Genomic DNA, 17,500 nt, shown 5'->3' with positions numbered 1-17,500 from the left:
CCACCACTAGGTCCTCAATAACACCTAGTAACTGTGACTCTGTGGAACAAGAGAAGTGGAGAAAAAGACGAAGCTACGCCAAAACAATGTGGATTTACACGTGTGATTAAAGTTACACATAGTCCTAGATTATACGTCTAAATAAATAAATAGATAGATAAATAAATAAAAATCACTGGATATTCACTGTCCATGTGAGCCAATCAGCACACAGAATTCAGACTGAGGTGTGCGTGAGCCAATCAGCCCACAGAATTCAGACTGAGGTGTGCGTGAGCCAATCAGCACACAGAATTCAGACTGAGGTGGGTGTAGGCCAATCAGGACACAGAATTCAGACTGAGGTGGGTGTAGGCCAATCAGCACACAGAATTCAGACTGAGGTGGGTGTAGGCCAATCAGGACACAGAATTCAGACTGAGGTGGGTGTGAGCCAATCAGCACACAGAATTCAGACTGAGGTGGGTGTGAGCCAATCAGCACACAGAATTCAGACTGAGGTGGGTGTGAGCCAATCAGCACACAGAATTCAGACTGAGGCGATTAGGGAACATTCCTGTTCATGTGCGAACCTGAGCGCAGGAATGCTTGTGTGTAAATCTGAAAATCCACCACCAACCCCCTCTGTGTGTGTGTGTGTGTGTGTGTGTGTGTGTGTGTGTGTGTGTGTGTGTGTGTGTGTGTGTGTGTACCTGTGTGGGTCCTTGGACACTGGCAGTATGTAGACACATTCCCTCTTGGTGAAAGTGCTCTCTATCCAGGATTTCTGGGACTGCAGGGGGACAAAATAAATAAAATAAATTCTCCATTACTGACTGAAGCCCATCTTTCCATGTGCACAAAGTATTGGCACCCCTCGGCCTCATTCGCCGACGGACAGGACGCCCTGAGCACACAGGACACTGGTTTACTCTCAGTACAGCAGTGAAATGAAAAGAAAGAAAGAAAAATAATAAGGGAAGAAAGAAGCAATAATAATAAAATAGAAATAGCTAAAGTAATTACACAAGAGAAGGAATAAAAAGAAAGAAAACGGTGTAAATGAAAGGAAAGAAGAGCAAAAGCATACAAGAACGAAGTTTTAAAAAGAAAGGTATGAAACGGTAACGGAAATGACAAGAAATCAAGAATAAATGAAGGAAAGAACGAGGGGAAATAAAGAATAAAAAAAAAAAAAGACAACAAAAGGAAAGAAAAAGGAAAGAGACATGAAAAAAGAATTGAAAGAAAATACAGAAGAAACGAATGAAAATGACTTAAGAGAGAAAGATAGGCGTGGGCCAATCAGAGCACAGATTTGATCCCACGGTGTGACATCACAGGTCCGGGTCGGTCCGGGTCTGTTCGGATCAGCTGTGTATCACGGTACTGCGTGAATATCATATCACACACACTGCTGAAGGTGATCAGGGGCGGGGGCACATTCGGATTAGCCCCGGCTCCACGGGACGCGTGTGTGAGAGTGTGAGAGAGTGTGTGCGAGTGTGTGTGTGTGTGTGTGTGTGTCGAACTCCAGTCAGAGACGGATTTACACACTGAAGAATTTTAATTAAATTTCAGCGGCGCCCCAAACTACAGTGTGTGTCAAAGTTAAAATAAATAAAACCCTGAGTATAAGGCATCACACACACACACACACACACACACACACACACACACACAGAGAGAACAAAACACAAATGGAAAAATAAAGAAAGAAAGAAAGATGGAAAGAAGGAAGAAAAGGGGCAAAGGAAGAAAAAGAGGAATGGAAAGAGGTCAAAGGAAGACTGAACAAAGGAAAATGAAAGAATAAAGAAAGAATAAAAGCACGGAAAGAAATGATGAGAAAAAAGAAAGAGAAAAAAGAATGAAACACATTAGAAAGAATCAAAATAAGAAAGGATGGAAAGAAGAAAAAGGATGAAAAAAGAATGGATGATGAAAAGAGAGAAGGAATAAGAGAGGACAGAAGGAAATTAACACAAAGAGGAGAAAAAGAAAAAAGAAAAGGTTTTAAAAATCCAATAAATAAAAGCAGTGACTAATAACAGAAGCGTATCTATATCATTACCCTCATTATCTATGAATATACATGAATATGCTAATTAGGACACGCCCCATGTCCTCCCACCTTCGCTAACAGTCTAATACCAGTAACATTAGCGAGCCTGTTAGCCAGTACGCTAGCTCACATTAGCAGGATCGGTCTCATTTACATCCAACGTTACCAAGACAACCACTAACGTCCTGCAGCTAATAGAACATTCCAGGTGATAATTTGCATCCATCTATGAAGCCAGTTTAGTGACATCACAACCTGTCACACATAGCCCCGCCCACAAATAAGTCTCTACACACAATATATAACACTGGTCAGTTTCTGAGTGAAACACACGGCTGTACCTCATTCACATCATCCTCATCTTCATCTCTCTGCTGCAGCACCTTGTAGAGGAACATGATCTCTCTCTCTCTCACACACACACACACACACACACACACACACACACACACACACACACACACACACACACACAGATAAGAGCACTACACTGGTCCTTCTGTGTATGGAGAGCTCTGCTGAACCGTCCTCCTGAGAGTGCGAGTCTCACTGTTTAAGGCCAAATGATCTCTCTCTCTCTCTCTCTCTCTCTCTCTCTCTCTCTCTCTCTCTCCCTCACTTCCTGTCTCTCTCTCTTTCTTTCCCCCATATAGTTAATGAGTAAGAGGACAGGAAGACAAATCCTGGCTCAGGACACAGAGAAAGTGAGAGAGAAATCCATCACTGGGTTTCTATGAACACAGACGTGAATGCAGTCTCCGCACGCACGCACACACACACACGCACGCACACACACACACACACACTTTCTTTTCCAGCAGTTCCAAAATCATCAGGACACAAAGTTCAGGTCTCTCACTGTGACTCACCACATAAAACTCCGTGTGAGCTGCCAACGCTAGTCGCTGAAGACGTCCTGCTAGCTAGCTCCAGCTAGTTTCTGTTTCAGATTTCCAATTGCCTAGCAACAGAGTTTTTCCATGCTAGCCATTTAAATAGTAAAACCAAGTGTTTGCCTTCCAATATCAAAATGATAAAGTCCACGTATTAACTCCACCTACAAACACCCTGAGAGAGAAAAGTGGGTGTGGCTTTGAGTCCTGAAATGAAATGTGTTCAAGTAGAACGAAGGAAGTCGTTCTTATTCAGGCCCTCATTCAGAACCCGACCCCCGGCCCGTCCGATACAACCCGACCCCCGGCCCGTCCGATACAACCCGACCCCCGGCCCGTCCGTTAGAACCCGACCATTATTCCGTCCGTTACAACCCGACCCCCGGCCCGTCCGTTAGAACCCGACCATTATTCCGTCCGTTACAACCCGACCCCCAGCCCGTCCGTTAGAACCCGACCCCCAGCCCGTCCGATACAACCCGACCCCCAGCCCGTCCGATACAACCCGACCCCCGGCCCGTCCGATACAACCCGACCCCCGGCCCGTCCGATACAACCCGACCCCCGGCCCGTCCGGTACAACCCGACCCCCGGCCCGTCCGATACAACCCGACCCCCAGCCCCTCCTTTGGACCTCCACCAGCACTTACTTCAGAACTCATCTTCTGCCCTTAGCTCTTGTGGAGAACATAATAAACATGCAGTATAGGCGTGAACAACCCCAGTCCCTCCGTAGTGCCCTACATCGTCTCCACAAACACACACCTCTCCGACAGACAGATAATTACACTAACGTTACACTGTGCTGGTCAAAGTCCGGCGGTTTTTGCGAAACCGACACTCGTTAAAACATCACCGTTAGTTTCCTATGAAGCATTAAAACATCTTTAACGTGTAACAAGTGAAGCAGATTCCCACCTTCACACGCTGCAATATATCACTCATCTACAGTCTAAAGGTTTAAACGTGGGTATTTATACACACACACACACACACACACACACACACACACCCCGTCACGATGTTCAGATGATAAAAGAGTTCCCTACAGTAGCTAGGCAGCATGTTTGGGCAGCACTCGCTCCCTAGTGCCTACTCCAGAACTCACTTTTCTGCCCACAAGCTTCAGAATCACTAAAGCTGCAATCTGATTGGCTGGAAGTCAAAGTTTTGAACAAGGTGACAAACTGTTCGCAGCAGGACTCGTGACAAGAGAGTAACCGGAGTGACGACATCAACAAGCTAGGTCAGAGGCGAGATAACGTGATTGGTCGATTGCGATGTCAAACAGCCACTTTATGAGAAAGTGGGCGTGGCTTAGACACATTTAGTGAGCAGTGTACCAGAAGTCTGTCCTGAGAGACTAATGTGTCAGTAGTGAATTATACAGTCCTGTCAGTTCGTACCAGCAGGCTCCTCTGGGTAGGGAACATTCACAAGGCAGCGTTCTCCCTGAGCATGTCCTGCAGCGTGAAGATTAGCTGAGGCATGTGACACTGTGGAGAAAACGTCTATCCCCAGGTCTCTCACTCACTCACACACACACACACACACACACACACACACACACAAGTGTATATATATATATACACACACACATACACACACTCTTACTCAGCAGTGTGTAAAGCCCGTAATCAGACAGGATTATGTTTATGTTTATGTTTACGGCAACTCCCACGTTAATGCCATACTGCAGGCTTACAGTCAGCTGTGACGTCATAAGATTGATGATGTCACTCCAAGTGTATGTGTGTGTGTGTGTTTATAATGAAAGGGACCGAAATAGCGCTATCCAACCTTTTTACACTCCATTTTCTGCACCACACACATTCATCCGGATCGATTTCTCCAGAGCGAGCGAGCGAGGAGTATTTTTGTACTTTCTGAGAATAAAATTCAAAATGGCTTCATGTCCGGAAGCATGTGCTCACTACACGGGAGCCACAGACCAGAGACAGAAGAAAAACATGATGCTAATCAGTGTCTCGTGTCTAATACCACGCCAGACATCTAGCCTCAACTTTTTTTTCTTTGTAATTCTTCCAAAAAAACAAACAGACAAACAAAAAACAAGCAGTGCTGCGATTTCTGTTTCCTCCACAATAACTCATCTGGAGCAATACCTCATTAACGCTTGATTTATTTTATTTTTTTGCATTTCTAAAAAAAACTAAACACTTTCACTTTTTAAAAGGGTTTAAATAAATATAATCGTTAATTGACGGATTGTTAAGAAATAATCGTTTAAAGCATTAACCTGCTGCATCATTTTGAGCTTTAATCACTTCAAAGGAAAAATCCACACAGAAAGGTCAACAAAAACTTTAGCAGATTATAAAACTTCAGCGAGACTCACCAACATGGCCATGCAGTATTAAACTAAGATCAGAGCATTTCACTGCAGCGCTGTTTTCATCGTTGTTCTTATTAAGGTTCAACTCGGGCGAGCGAAGAGAAAACATCACACCGCCATTCCTGCGAAACGCGACAGGCAGGTTTACTCAGAAAATGGCCCAGATACAGTTTTAAAAAACAAATAAATAATTATTAATAAAGTCAAATATCATAAATGTATTTGTTTTACATCTAAAGAATGATTTCTATAAATAAAGACACTAGATTTCCAATTTTAAATATTTAAAATACAACACTAACTCCAGCTCCTTCAAATCAGTTTTCTGATTAGGTTTAAAAAATGATTATTACACTTTTTAAAATCAGAACATCCCCAATACGTCAGAAGCCATAGGATAAAGCATTTACATTTTTCGAACATTTATTTTAAACACACAATCCCAACACTAATGTAGGAACTGTACGTCTAGAACACATTTACGCGGAGATAACGAACTCGACGTTGTGTTTACAGAGCTCTAAAACCTTCCTGATGGAAAACATCCAGCAGCTGAGACAGAGGTGATGATGCTTGGTATTAACACGGGGTTACACTGCTTCAGGAGATCAGGGAGATGCAGCGGGGCTTTAATCTTCCCCTCGGTGTGGAGTGAAGAACTCTGGTGTAACGAGCTCTGACTGAGATCCTGCTCTCCCAGAGCTTCATTCACAACACGCTGAAGATGATATACGATTACAACCTGATTAACTGCAACCTCACACCTCCACCACAACAACAACAACGTGCCAGTCATAAAAAAAAAAAAAAAAAAACACCTGTGTGTGCTTATAACGCGTCACGTGAACCTGAGTACACTCTGAAACTCACAGCGGCAGATAAGAGAAACAACGCAGTGGATTTACACCCGTGTTTCTGACGGTTAAATCCACGGAGGCAGTCGAGTCGCGACAGCGACGCGGAAACGTGAAACAAAACACAAACAAAAACAACGGACCGGGGTTTAAACAGAACACTCTCCCTCACCTCGTCATTCTCTCTCTAATAATTATAAGTATGTATAACACAAGCATGTTTTTTAAATGATTACAAACTGACTGATGAATATGAAGATAAAATACTGATATCGTGATAAACTGTGAACGTACACTTTTCTTTTTTTAAATAAATTTTTTTTTACATAATTGTAAATACAAATAAATGAGGATCTTTTTCGATAATTATAAACTGACCGATGAATGTAAAGACGATCAATCTCGTGACACACCGTCACAGCACACTTTTCTTACACATCACGAAAAATTTTTTTTAATTTTACTACAAAGGTGTTTTGCTTGTTTATTTTTTTAGAATTATAATCTGATTTGAAAACGTTTAAAAAGGAAAGGAACTCTACTTTTCAGTCCTACATATTTATGTTTTTATCAACGAATCTTAAAAGTAATTATATTATATATTTATTTAAAAAAAAAAAAAGCAAACAAGGCTTAATTTACTTTGTAGACGTTTAATAAATTCTCCAAAAACATGTAAACGCAGTACTCTGTGATGCATGTGTGTGTTATGTAAGTATATAAAATGCAATATAATATCAATATCATTATAATGTCATAACTGTACAATGTAAACATTTACTAAACAACTGAATAAAAAGCTGTTAGATTTAAATTACGACAAAATTATATTTTAAAGATGCTTCCAAACCTCTACATCTTTCCTGTGTCGTTTTTTTCCCCCTTTCTCGACTCCTTTCAGGTGTAAATATGTACGTTTCAGTGCTCAGATGAATTCCTCACACTTTAACATCTGTCATTTGAAAAGAAAGAAACGTACTGGAGTTTTCTGGACATTAGAAGTCAGAAGAGACGCGCTGTTAAAGATGCTGTTTGAGAACATTCCTGTACGTCACGGTTCATAAACACACCTGTGAGAATCGAGAGATAAAATAGATAAAGTTTATGATATATTTCGGTCACATCGCCGACCTTTACTGATAATCCTCATCTACAGAGAACTGTGCATTAAACCCGTCTGGAGAGCGAGGACTGCAGTGACTGACACACACCCGAGACATCACCGTCTACACACCCGAGACATCACCGTCTACACACCCGAGACATCACCGTCTACACACCCGAGACATCACCGTCTACACACCCGAGACATCACCGTCTACACGACCCAACTTCAGCTTAGCACAACATCTCTGACAGGAAAGTGGTGTTTACCCAAACACACAAGACAGCTGTGAGGAGAAACACACACACACACACACACTCACACACACACACACACACACACTCACACACACACTAACTCAACCCATCATGAGCTTAAAGCTGAGAACCTGAATCCTGACAGGACATGTTCTCAAAGAGAGAGAGAGAGAGAGAGGGAGAGAGAGAGAGAGAGAGAGAGAGAGAGGGAGAGAGAGAAGAAGAGAGAGAGTGTGAAGAAGAGAGAGAGACGGAGAGAGAGAGAGAAGAAGAGAGAGTGTGAAGAAGAGAGAGAGAGATTGAGAGAGAGATAGAGAGAGAGAGAGGAGAAGAAGAGCGAGAGGTGGGGCGAGGGGTTGGAATCATCCTGCTGCTAACACCGCTAGCTTTAGCTTTAATCACTTTAGCTTCAGGCTAACTGACATCTGTGACTGACATTCAGCTGCGTTTCAGAAGCGCGAGCCGACAGTGAGAGAGAGAGAGAGAGAGAGAGAGAGAGAGAGAGAGACAGTGAGAGAGAGAGAGACAGTGAGAGAGAGAGAGAGAGAGATCCACATAGGCGCGCGAGACGAATGTTTTTCATACTGGCGCGCGACACTGTTCTGACACTCTACATCTAGATAGATAGACAGAGAGAGAGAGAGAGAGAGTGCGTGCGCGCGCGTGCGTGCGTGCGTGCGTGGTGTTATCTGTCGGTTACCGAAACCGTTTGTGGTAAAATATGAACCGAAGTTGTGTGTGTGTGTGTGTGTGTGTGTGTGTGTGTGTGTGTGTGTGTGTGTGTTGTATACGCTGGTAGCATACAGGCGGCTAAAGCTATATTTATTTATATACACATATGTATGATACGCTATGCTAAGCTAATGTCAGTCCGCGTGAAGCGCTCCGAGACGGGAACAGGGAAGGGAAAACAAACCCCGGAGCCCCGGGACGTACCATTCTCTTCACCGTGCGGACTGAAGCGGAGGTGTTGCGCGGCTTTTAGCCATCTATCGGCGGCGCTGCGGGTGAGCGCGCTGAGGGAAGCCCGGTGGGAGCAGCGTTTCTCCGGTGTCTCCGCTCCAGCAGCAGCAGCGGAAGGTGGATCTCTCATAATGCTGCGACTCCCCGACTGACGCGCTTTCGCCTGCGTGACGACGCAGCTGAGTCAGCGCCCCCCCCCCAGTCACGTGGTCTGGATCACATGACAGAACGAGGCGGGATGTGACCACGGTGGCGGGGGATGAGTGGGCGGGGCGTCGACACGATTGCCCCGCCCTCTTTTCCTTTTCCATTACAGACCACAGTACGGTGTCAGAGCACTGTTTATTAATTTAAACTAAATTAAATTATAAACTGTTCCATGATAGCATTTGGAAAATGTTACATTGAAATATTTTACAAATGCATTAATATATTTACAAACAGAGAATTTATGTATATACACATCTTAAAGAATCAGAAATATTGTAGTGATTATTTATGGATGTTCTTTTTAAATGTAAAGTCTATATATCTATTAACTCTACTATAAAAATACCATACAGAACTATGCTATAAAAATCATTCATCACCATAAGGAATTATACTATAGAAAATGGCTATAAAGAACTATACAATTAAATACTATAAATTAATGACCATAAGGAACTATACTGCAGAAAATATTTTTTTAAAGTAAAAAATAGGGTTTACTATAAAGAATTATACTATAAAAATTACTTTATAGTAATGACTATAAAGATCTATACTATTAAAATTACTATACAGTAGTTTTTTCTTGATTATATTTGAAAAGATTGTTGCCCTGAAATAGTTTATTAATATATTTATGAACATAAAATTTCTGTATATTTTAGACGATACAAGTCTATCAAACATTTTCATAAATATTTTATTCATTAATTTGTAGATTTAAAAAAAATACACACACAACAGGAGAATATAATGGTTTATTTTAAATAAGCACATGATTTAAAATATAAATGTTAAATTAATAATTCATAAGAAATATTTTAGAATTTATTAAAAATCATTTTGGAAATTATAGATATAAAAATTTAATCCCATGCCATAATGTATCGATAAACAATCATTTTTAAAAGTAAACATTAATTTGTGATTTTTTAATAAGCTGGGATTTTTAAATCGTTTATGAAACATATTTTAATCATTTTAAATAAGTAGATAATTATAAATATTAAACAAATATCTATGTTCGAGATTTATTAATTATGAAGTTATAAGTAATTAACTACGATCTTTTGAAATTATTTAAACTTAAATGCAACACCACATCGTGTCGTTAAACAATAATATTTAATAACACAAAATAATGTGATATTTAATGAACTGGGATTTTTAAATGATTTATAAAAACGTATTGTAATCATAGAACACTGTATTGTTTATCCTGATCCGTTTGCTTCGGGTTCTCCGGTTTCCTTCCAAAAGTCATCTGGTTTCGATTTTGTAGCAGTACATAATGAATAAAATCTGAACCACCACTTAGACAGTGCTGCAGCGCCCCCTGCTGGTCGAGTCTACTATGACGCAAAATCCATTTCACTGCCTTGAAGAGGGATAAGAAAAAAAAAACACCAACCTGAAATACTCCTCGGGTAATGTTTACCCTCGATCCAACTGTCTGGTTTTCAGGTGGGGAAAAGCAAAATGTAAACCCATTTCATTTAATGATTCTGGACTGTGATTGGTCGTCAGGTGGTGATTAGTTCTCTATAACAGCAGCTCCGACAGTAGCGCAGGTTTATATTAATATTAATGTGCTCATTCTGATACATTATAGTTTCTATAGTAACGGCTCGTTCACTGGGACAGATTCACATAAATAGGTTAAAACTGTGTGAAATCACTGATCTGTAGGAGAAAAATGTTTCTGTAAGGTGTGAGGAAGGAGTCTCCAGTGTCAGCGCTGTGTAACAGTCAGAGGGAAATCTGTAAAGAAAGGGAATAGAGAGAGAGAATAGAGAGAATAAAGAGAGAATAGAGAGAGAGAATAGAGAGAGGGAATAAAGAGAGAATAGAGAGAGAGAGAATAGAGAGAGAGAATAAAGAGAGAATAGAGAGAGAATAAAGAGAGAATAGAGAGAGAGAGAATAGAGAGAGAGTATAAAGAGAGAATAGAGAGAGAATAAAGAGAGAATAGAGAGAGAATAAAGAGAGAATAGAGAGAGAGAGAATAAAGAGAATAGAGAGAGAATAGAGAGAGAATAGAGAGAGGGAATAGAGAGAGAATAGAGAGAGAATAGAGAGAGGGAATAGAGAGGGAATAGAGAATAGAGAGAGAGGATAAAGAGAGGGAATAGAGAGCGGGATGGTGAGGGAACGAGTGTTTATAGCTGCTATAACGTAAGTGAGAACAGGAACTCACCTGCTTGATGAACGACTTGTACGATAAAAGTACAGTGCTATATTTTAATAAGTAAAAATTGCGATCGTTTGCAAATCGCTGTGTTACAAGGGGAATAAAACACACGGGGGTGTGCTGCTATAGGATGTTACCATGGTAACAGTAACTCTGCTACATCACACCTCCCCAGAGTTGATTATTTTCCTATATATTCACACACAGATGAAACAGAGGAAAGATTCCAGCAACTTCAGTCTCAGTCAGCAGTTTTATTTTTTACAACATGTTCAAAAGTTTACACCCCTCTTTACATGCGTCGTCTGAATTTGTGCTTCACGAAGGTGTTTAGTCGTCCAAACCTCCGTTGAGCTCTTGAGCGGTGGGGTTGAGTCAGTATAAATCAGAAAATAAAACCGCTCAGACAGTAAAAGTAAGAATTCAGACAGTACTGTGCTTTTATGGCATTTATCTGTCAAACAGCCTCATTATATCGCAAATTAAACGTCACAGCAAACGTATTACTGGCATCAGCAGACATTCCGTCTTTAATTTAAGGCATGAAAAGAACACACGAATGAAGACTTTGAATACAGAAACACTGAAATCGTTATTTCTTTTAAAAAAAAAAAAAAAACCCACAGGCCCGGGTTTACACCTCGCATCAACACGTGATCGTGCGGTGGTTACACATGGAGACGCTGGCACCTCGCGTGCTGTGTGCTCACCGGTGGGGCAGGTGGAGCGCGGGAAATCAGACTAATAACCTGCTCATGATGTCACAGATACGCTGGGTTCAGAAACTCCTGCTCAGAAAATCATACCCTGCACACTTTCTGTGTTCTTACTGTTTCAACACCTGCTGTGTTCAATTATCCAGTAGACGTGTTCGAAATGAAAAGCAAATAAACGTCATAAATCACTGTCCGATCAGTCTGTGGGGAGACGCGAGTCCGATTCTTACCTCGGTCAAACGTTTTGGTGATTTTAATTAATGTCACCTGAACTTCATGTTGTTGTTTGTTTATTTTGAGAGTATTTCAGTAGAATTTTAGCACACAAACAAACCGCATTTCAGGATAATCGTAGGGGGGAAAGCCGAAAGAACACGTCTGTGTTACCTGTGGTGGTGTTTAACACACAGCACGTGTCAGACGCACTAACACGCCGATTGTGTTCAACGCACCACAGAATGTAACTACACACGCAGGTGCGTTCAAACGGAACACCCTGTCAGAATCAGACGGGTTCACAGGGAAATACGTGGAAATACTCGTGTCTTATTGGCTGACGGTCTCTCAATGCTACCGAACGCTAGCTCAGTCAGCGTGAGGGGAAATGGATATACGCCGATTTATTTATTTATTTAAAGCAGTAAAGGTGTTGAGACTGAAACAGAATCATCCTCTGATGCTGAGCAGGAGAACGAGGCGTGTAAACGTCTATATGAGTTCCAGTTCACGTGAACATGACGTGAGCAGAGCAGGAGGAAGGATAATGAACCCTACATGACTCTGTAGCAGATAAACCCATACAGTGATAGCTTATCCGTGTCCCCCCTCGGCTAGCGACCCCAGACTAGCCTAGTGAGAAAAGTTTGATATTTTATCGCTCTGTTTGTTCTACACACACCGACACACCCGAGGAAGGTTCTATTATAAATCAGACTGACGCCGACGCTAAAATCCCTGAAAGACCCGAGTTCCACTGTGTAGGGTATTCTGTAGGTTTGATGGTGATGAAAGTAAAGTGAAGGTAAGGTAACGAGTAACCTGATTCATTTCTACATGCAGTAATGAGTAACGTCATCAGATTACAGTTTTAAAGCACTAATTACTCATCTGTAATCCGTTACTTTTTCTGAGTAAAAATAACTTTCTTACTAATTTTCCAGCGCATTTTGAGGGAAATGTTGATGTTTTGGATGTTTCAGGTTCGTTTCCACGGTCACCGTGTCTTTACACTGTCTGTAAAACAACCTGATCACGTGTTGACGTGCGTTGTGGGCGGAGCCTGAGGCAGTGATTAAGGCCTTTTTGAAAATAGATATTAAAGTTGTTTATTAAAGAGAGAGCGATAAGACTGTATTGGTCCTGATAAAGCCAATCACAGGGCTTAAAGTGCTCAGCACACACACACACACACTCACTCACACACACACTCACTCACGCACTCACTCACGCACTCACTCACGCACTCACTCACGCACTCACTCACGCACTCACTCACGCACTCACTCACGCACTCACTCACGCACTCACTCACGCACTCACTCACTCACGCACTCACTCACGCACTCACTCACGCACTCACTCACGCACTCACTCACGCACTCACACACACTCACGCACGCACTCACACACTCACGCACTCACGCACTCACGCACTCACACACACACTCACGCACTCACACACGCGTCTAAATCCAGCCGATCAGCACTTCCTCACTGCGCTGGAATATTCAGCATCTCCATCTGAGAAAGAGAGAGAGAGACAGAGAGAGAGAGAGAGAGAGAGAGAGAGAGAGAGAGCGAGAGAGTGAGAGAGAGAGACAGAGAGACAGAGAGAGAGAGAGAGAGAGACAGAGACAGAGAGAGAGAGTGAGAGAGAGAGACAGAGAGACAGAGAGAGAGAGAGAGAGAGAGACAGAGACAGAGAGAGAGAGAGACAGAGAGAGAGCGAGAGAGAGACAGAGACAGAGAGAGTGAGAGAGAGAGACAGAGAGAGAGAGAGAGAGAGAGAGACAGAGAGAGAGAGAGAGAGAGAGAGAATAATTAGTAATGAGTAATGAAATGAAAATCTTTACAGTGTTCTTACTAGAATGTGGTCCGTTTTTAAGGCTCCGTCCCGAATATCAGAACACGAGATCTGGTTTAATTCTAATAAGAACACTTTCTCTGACGTTTGAGACACGCCCTTGTTCTCCGATCACATATCAAGGCTGTGTTTCATTCCTGTTTCTGGTGCACCCTGCTTGATTAGGGCACCTTGAGGTGAAGACAGGAATAAAACACTTACACACCTCTAACATTTATTTACACTCGGACACAGAGACACACACAGTAGTGTTAGCGTTAGCGGCTCAAGCCACAATGGGTGAGATGAAAATGTGTGTGTGTGTGTGTGTGTGTGTGTACACGCATGATGCATGTTAGATCTGAAACACACATCATGTTGCCACAGCGCACCCTAGAGCCCAGTTATCTGCTGCAGGGAGGGAAGAGGGACAGTTCCTGCTGCTGTAATGACTCACACACACACACACACACACACACACACACACACACACACACACACACACTCACTCACGAGGTGTAATTCAACAGTACTAACTGTATCCATATTCAGACTCAAACCTGAAGTGGGCGTGGCCTGGTCCTGACCTGAACCCCAGCGCTGTGGGCAGGTGAGACTGTGTGGCAGAACGGTGTGCGGTGTCCGCATGGCTCTGACGGTTCCTCGACCTCAGCTACATCTCTGCACTTCATAATCACTCTCAACTACAGGTGTGTGTGGGAATGTTTTTATAATCACGCAGTTCATACCTGCCCCTGATATAATCTAATTATCAGATACACCGTGACCAGACCGTGACTAATGATGAAGGAATGCTGGAAATACGTTACTGTTTACAATAATGTCAGCCTTATCGCTCAGGTTACTGTTTACTAGAGCCCGACCGATAAGCGATTACTGGAACTATCGGTTATCTTATCCGGGAGCAACTGAGAAGGGTCCGCCCTCATTATACAGCACGAGAGCGGCCTCTAGAGGAGAAGTAAAAACCATCACTGACAAATTTTGTTGTGTAATCTGAAGTATTTTTGATTCATTTTCGATTTGGGGCGTTACGTTTTGGTTCGGATGTACAGCTTTTATTTACTTTATTAATAGTTAATATATGTTCATATTTATTTCATATAAAAACATACACTATATTTGCTGTGTACAGTCAGAACTGTTTATTTTTGTAATAAAGTCCAGCGATGTTTTAATTGGAGTGCGGCGTTTTCATTCAGTATCAGTATTTTAAAAACTATCGGTTAATTAATCGGCAACTCAGTACCGCCCGACTTATCAGTAGATCTCGTGATGGGTAAATCCACTATCGCTCCACCTCTACTGTGTACGATAACGTCCAGGGTACTGTTCACATTGTTCATGATAGCGCTCATGAACGTGGTCTTTCTTTGTCCCACAAGCTTCATGTCTGATCATATCTGATCTCGCTAGCACCCTCATCAAAGTAACCACTGTGTTTTTTTCCTCGTTTTTTGCTATGACCTGCAAGATGCCACTTCAGGTAAACACCTCTAATCTCAAGCAGACGCCTTGTGAAGCTTTGTTCATTCAGAATAACATGGTCTCTTTTTAGTTACATCTCTAACACACACACCTGATCCAGCACACTGACAGATCGCAGGGGCTACAAGTCTCTACATTTGCTTCTAACCTCAAGGAGGTTATGCTTAGCTAATCGTAAGGGCGCCAAGACTTTTGAAACCGGCACTGTATGGTGTCTGAAGCGGGGACACGGTGGAGGTTTAATTACTCAGAGCAGCGAGGCTAAAGAAGCAGGAGCAGGGTTAGGAAGCTGATGTGATATGTGAGCAGAACAGCAGCTCATAATGTGAGAGAGAAGCTGAAAAGTCCACACACACACACACACACACACACACACACACACACACACACACACACACACAGAGCATATGGAAGAGCAGCGAGTGGGGCTGAAAGGTAAACGCCCACCTGGTATTAAAGGTTCCCTGGATGAGTCCAACACCTGATGGAGACCAAGTAATGAGAGAGTTTCACACAGTTGGTCTACCACACACACACACACACACACACACACACACACACACACACACACACACACACACGAGTGCAGAGAGTATACTCTCTTGCACAGCAGGGTCAGGTGATCAGAGTCAGAGTTTCTCCGCACACCTGTCTCTGATCACCTGAGCTGTTCTGCAGGTGTGCTGTAACAGGTAACGCACAGATCACGGCTTTTCTTTTTTTAAGCGGCAACACTGCGACATTTGCAATCTATCATCGTCTGCTCTTCCTCAGAGTTCGGCCATTTTGGTATCCTGTCACTCACTGCCGGATACCGAAATGTCCAATCCTTATATTATATGACTCACTAAGCCTAAGCAAACCAGAAGCAGCGTGTTACTACGTGTGAATAAACATTACACAGTCCAAACGACACACCACTCAGACGTCCAATCAGAGGAGCTCACCTGGTAGGTGGTTCCGGCCCAGAACTGTTTGAACTCTTTGCGCTTCCAGGCGAGCAGGCCGCTGGTGAGCAGAGTGAACGGGACCAAGTACAGCAGAGCTGGCTGACCCATCTTAGACAACAACATCACCACGAAGGTCAACACCAGGCCCAGAGTGTACGCTGCACACACACACACACACACACACACACACACACACACACAAATACAACAATTACAATTATATGTATGCATTGGACAATTAGTGTATTGTAACTTTACACATGTGGGATGTGTACACATCTATATTGTATCATAGTTTTATTACCAACAGCACAGGAGACGTAGTAGATTCTGTTCGAGCTGCCAGTCCAAACATCAAACCGGTGACAGTACGCCACCAACAGACCTGCAGAGACACAACAACAACTTACTGCTGATGGTACAAAGACGCATGACTGATGTAACAGGAGATACGGGTGATGTAACAGGAGATATACGGGTGATGTAACAGGAGATACGGGTGATGTAACAGGAGATACGGGTGATGTAACAGGAGGTATACGGGTGATGTAACAGGAGATACGGGTGATGTAACAGGAGATACGGGTGATGTAACAGGAGATACGGGTGATGTAACAGGAGATACGGGTGATGTAACAGGAGGTATACGGGTGATGTAACAGGAGGTATACGGGTGATGTAACAGGAGATACGGGTGATGTAACAGGAGGTATACGGGTGATGTAACAGGAGATACGGGTGATGTAACAGGAGGTATACGGGTGATGTAACAGGAGATACGGGTGATGTAACAGGAGGTACGGGTGATGTAACAGGAGGTACGGGTGATGTAACAGGAGGTACGGGTGATGTAACAGGAGGTACGGGTGATGTAACAGGAGATACGGGTGATGTAACAGGAGGTATACGGGTGATGTAACAGGAGGTACGGGTGATGTAACAGGAGATACGGGTGATGTAACAGGAGGTATACGGGTGATGTAACAGGAGGTATACGGGTGATGTAACAGGAGGTATACGGGTGATGTAACAGGAGGTATACGGGTGATGTAACAGGAGGTATACGGGTGATGTAACAGGAGGTATACGGGTGATGTAACAGGAGATACGGGTGATGTAACAGGAGGTATACGGGTGATGTAACAGGAGGTATACGGGTGATGTAACAGGAGGTATACGGGTGATGTAACAGGAGGTATACGGGTGATGTAACAGGAGATACGGGTGATGTAACAGGAGATACGGGTGATGTAACAGGAGGTATACGGGTGATGTAACAGGAGGTATACGGGTGATGTAACAGGAGGTATACGGGTGATGAAACAGGAGATACGGGTGATGTAACAGGAGTTACGGGTGATGTAACAGGAGGTATACGGGTGATGTAACA

At 42.8% G+C, this 17,500-nt stretch overlaps 2 protein-coding genes across 6 annotated transcripts in view; both read right to left on the bottom strand.

Moving 5' to 3' along the window:
• Positions 1–7,573, bottom strand: part of trpm7 (transient receptor potential cation channel, subfamily M, member 7) — a 31,736-nt gene extending 24,163 nt beyond the window's left edge. The window contains exons 1-2 of the mRNA XM_053678199.1: positions 7,127–7,573; positions 693–772 (exon numbers count right to left, since the gene is read on the bottom strand). Of these exons, the coding sequence (XP_053534174.1) occupies positions 693–772; positions 7,127–7,189 (143 nt within the window). The 5' untranslated portion in view covers positions 7,190–7,573. The remainder of the gene's footprint in view (positions 1–692; positions 773–7,126) is intronic.
• A 3,539-nt stretch (positions 7,574–11,112) lies between these two features.
• The window catches only part of zgc:123258 (PA_hSPPL_like and Peptidase_A22B domain-containing protein), a 14,037-nt gene continuing 7,649 nt past the window's right edge, over positions 11,113–17,500 (bottom strand). For 2 of the 5 annotated variants that reach the window (XM_053678298.1, XM_053678302.1), the window contains 4 exons: positions 16,415–16,495; positions 16,108–16,268; positions 15,608–15,641; positions 11,113–13,329 (listed from right to left, as the gene is read on the bottom strand). In XM_053678298.1, coding sequence (XP_053534273.1) covers positions 13,289–13,329; positions 15,608–15,641; positions 16,108–16,268; positions 16,415–16,495 — 317 coding nt within the window. In that variant the 3' untranslated portion in view covers positions 11,113–13,288. The remainder of the gene's footprint in view (positions 13,330–15,607; positions 15,642–16,107; positions 16,269–16,414; positions 16,496–17,500) is intronic. The other 3 variants (XM_053678299.1, XM_053678301.1, XM_053678300.1) reach the window with 3 other exon arrangements.

Source organism: Ictalurus punctatus, chromosome 4 (genome assembly GCF_001660625.3).
Source record: "Ictalurus punctatus breed USDA103 chromosome 4, Coco_2.0, whole genome shotgun sequence".
NCBI classification, from domain to species: domain Eukaryota; kingdom Metazoa; phylum Chordata; class Actinopteri; order Siluriformes; family Ictaluridae; genus Ictalurus; species Ictalurus punctatus.
Note: the sequence above shows the minus strand (reverse complement) of the source record. Positions and strands in the feature narration are given on the sequence as shown.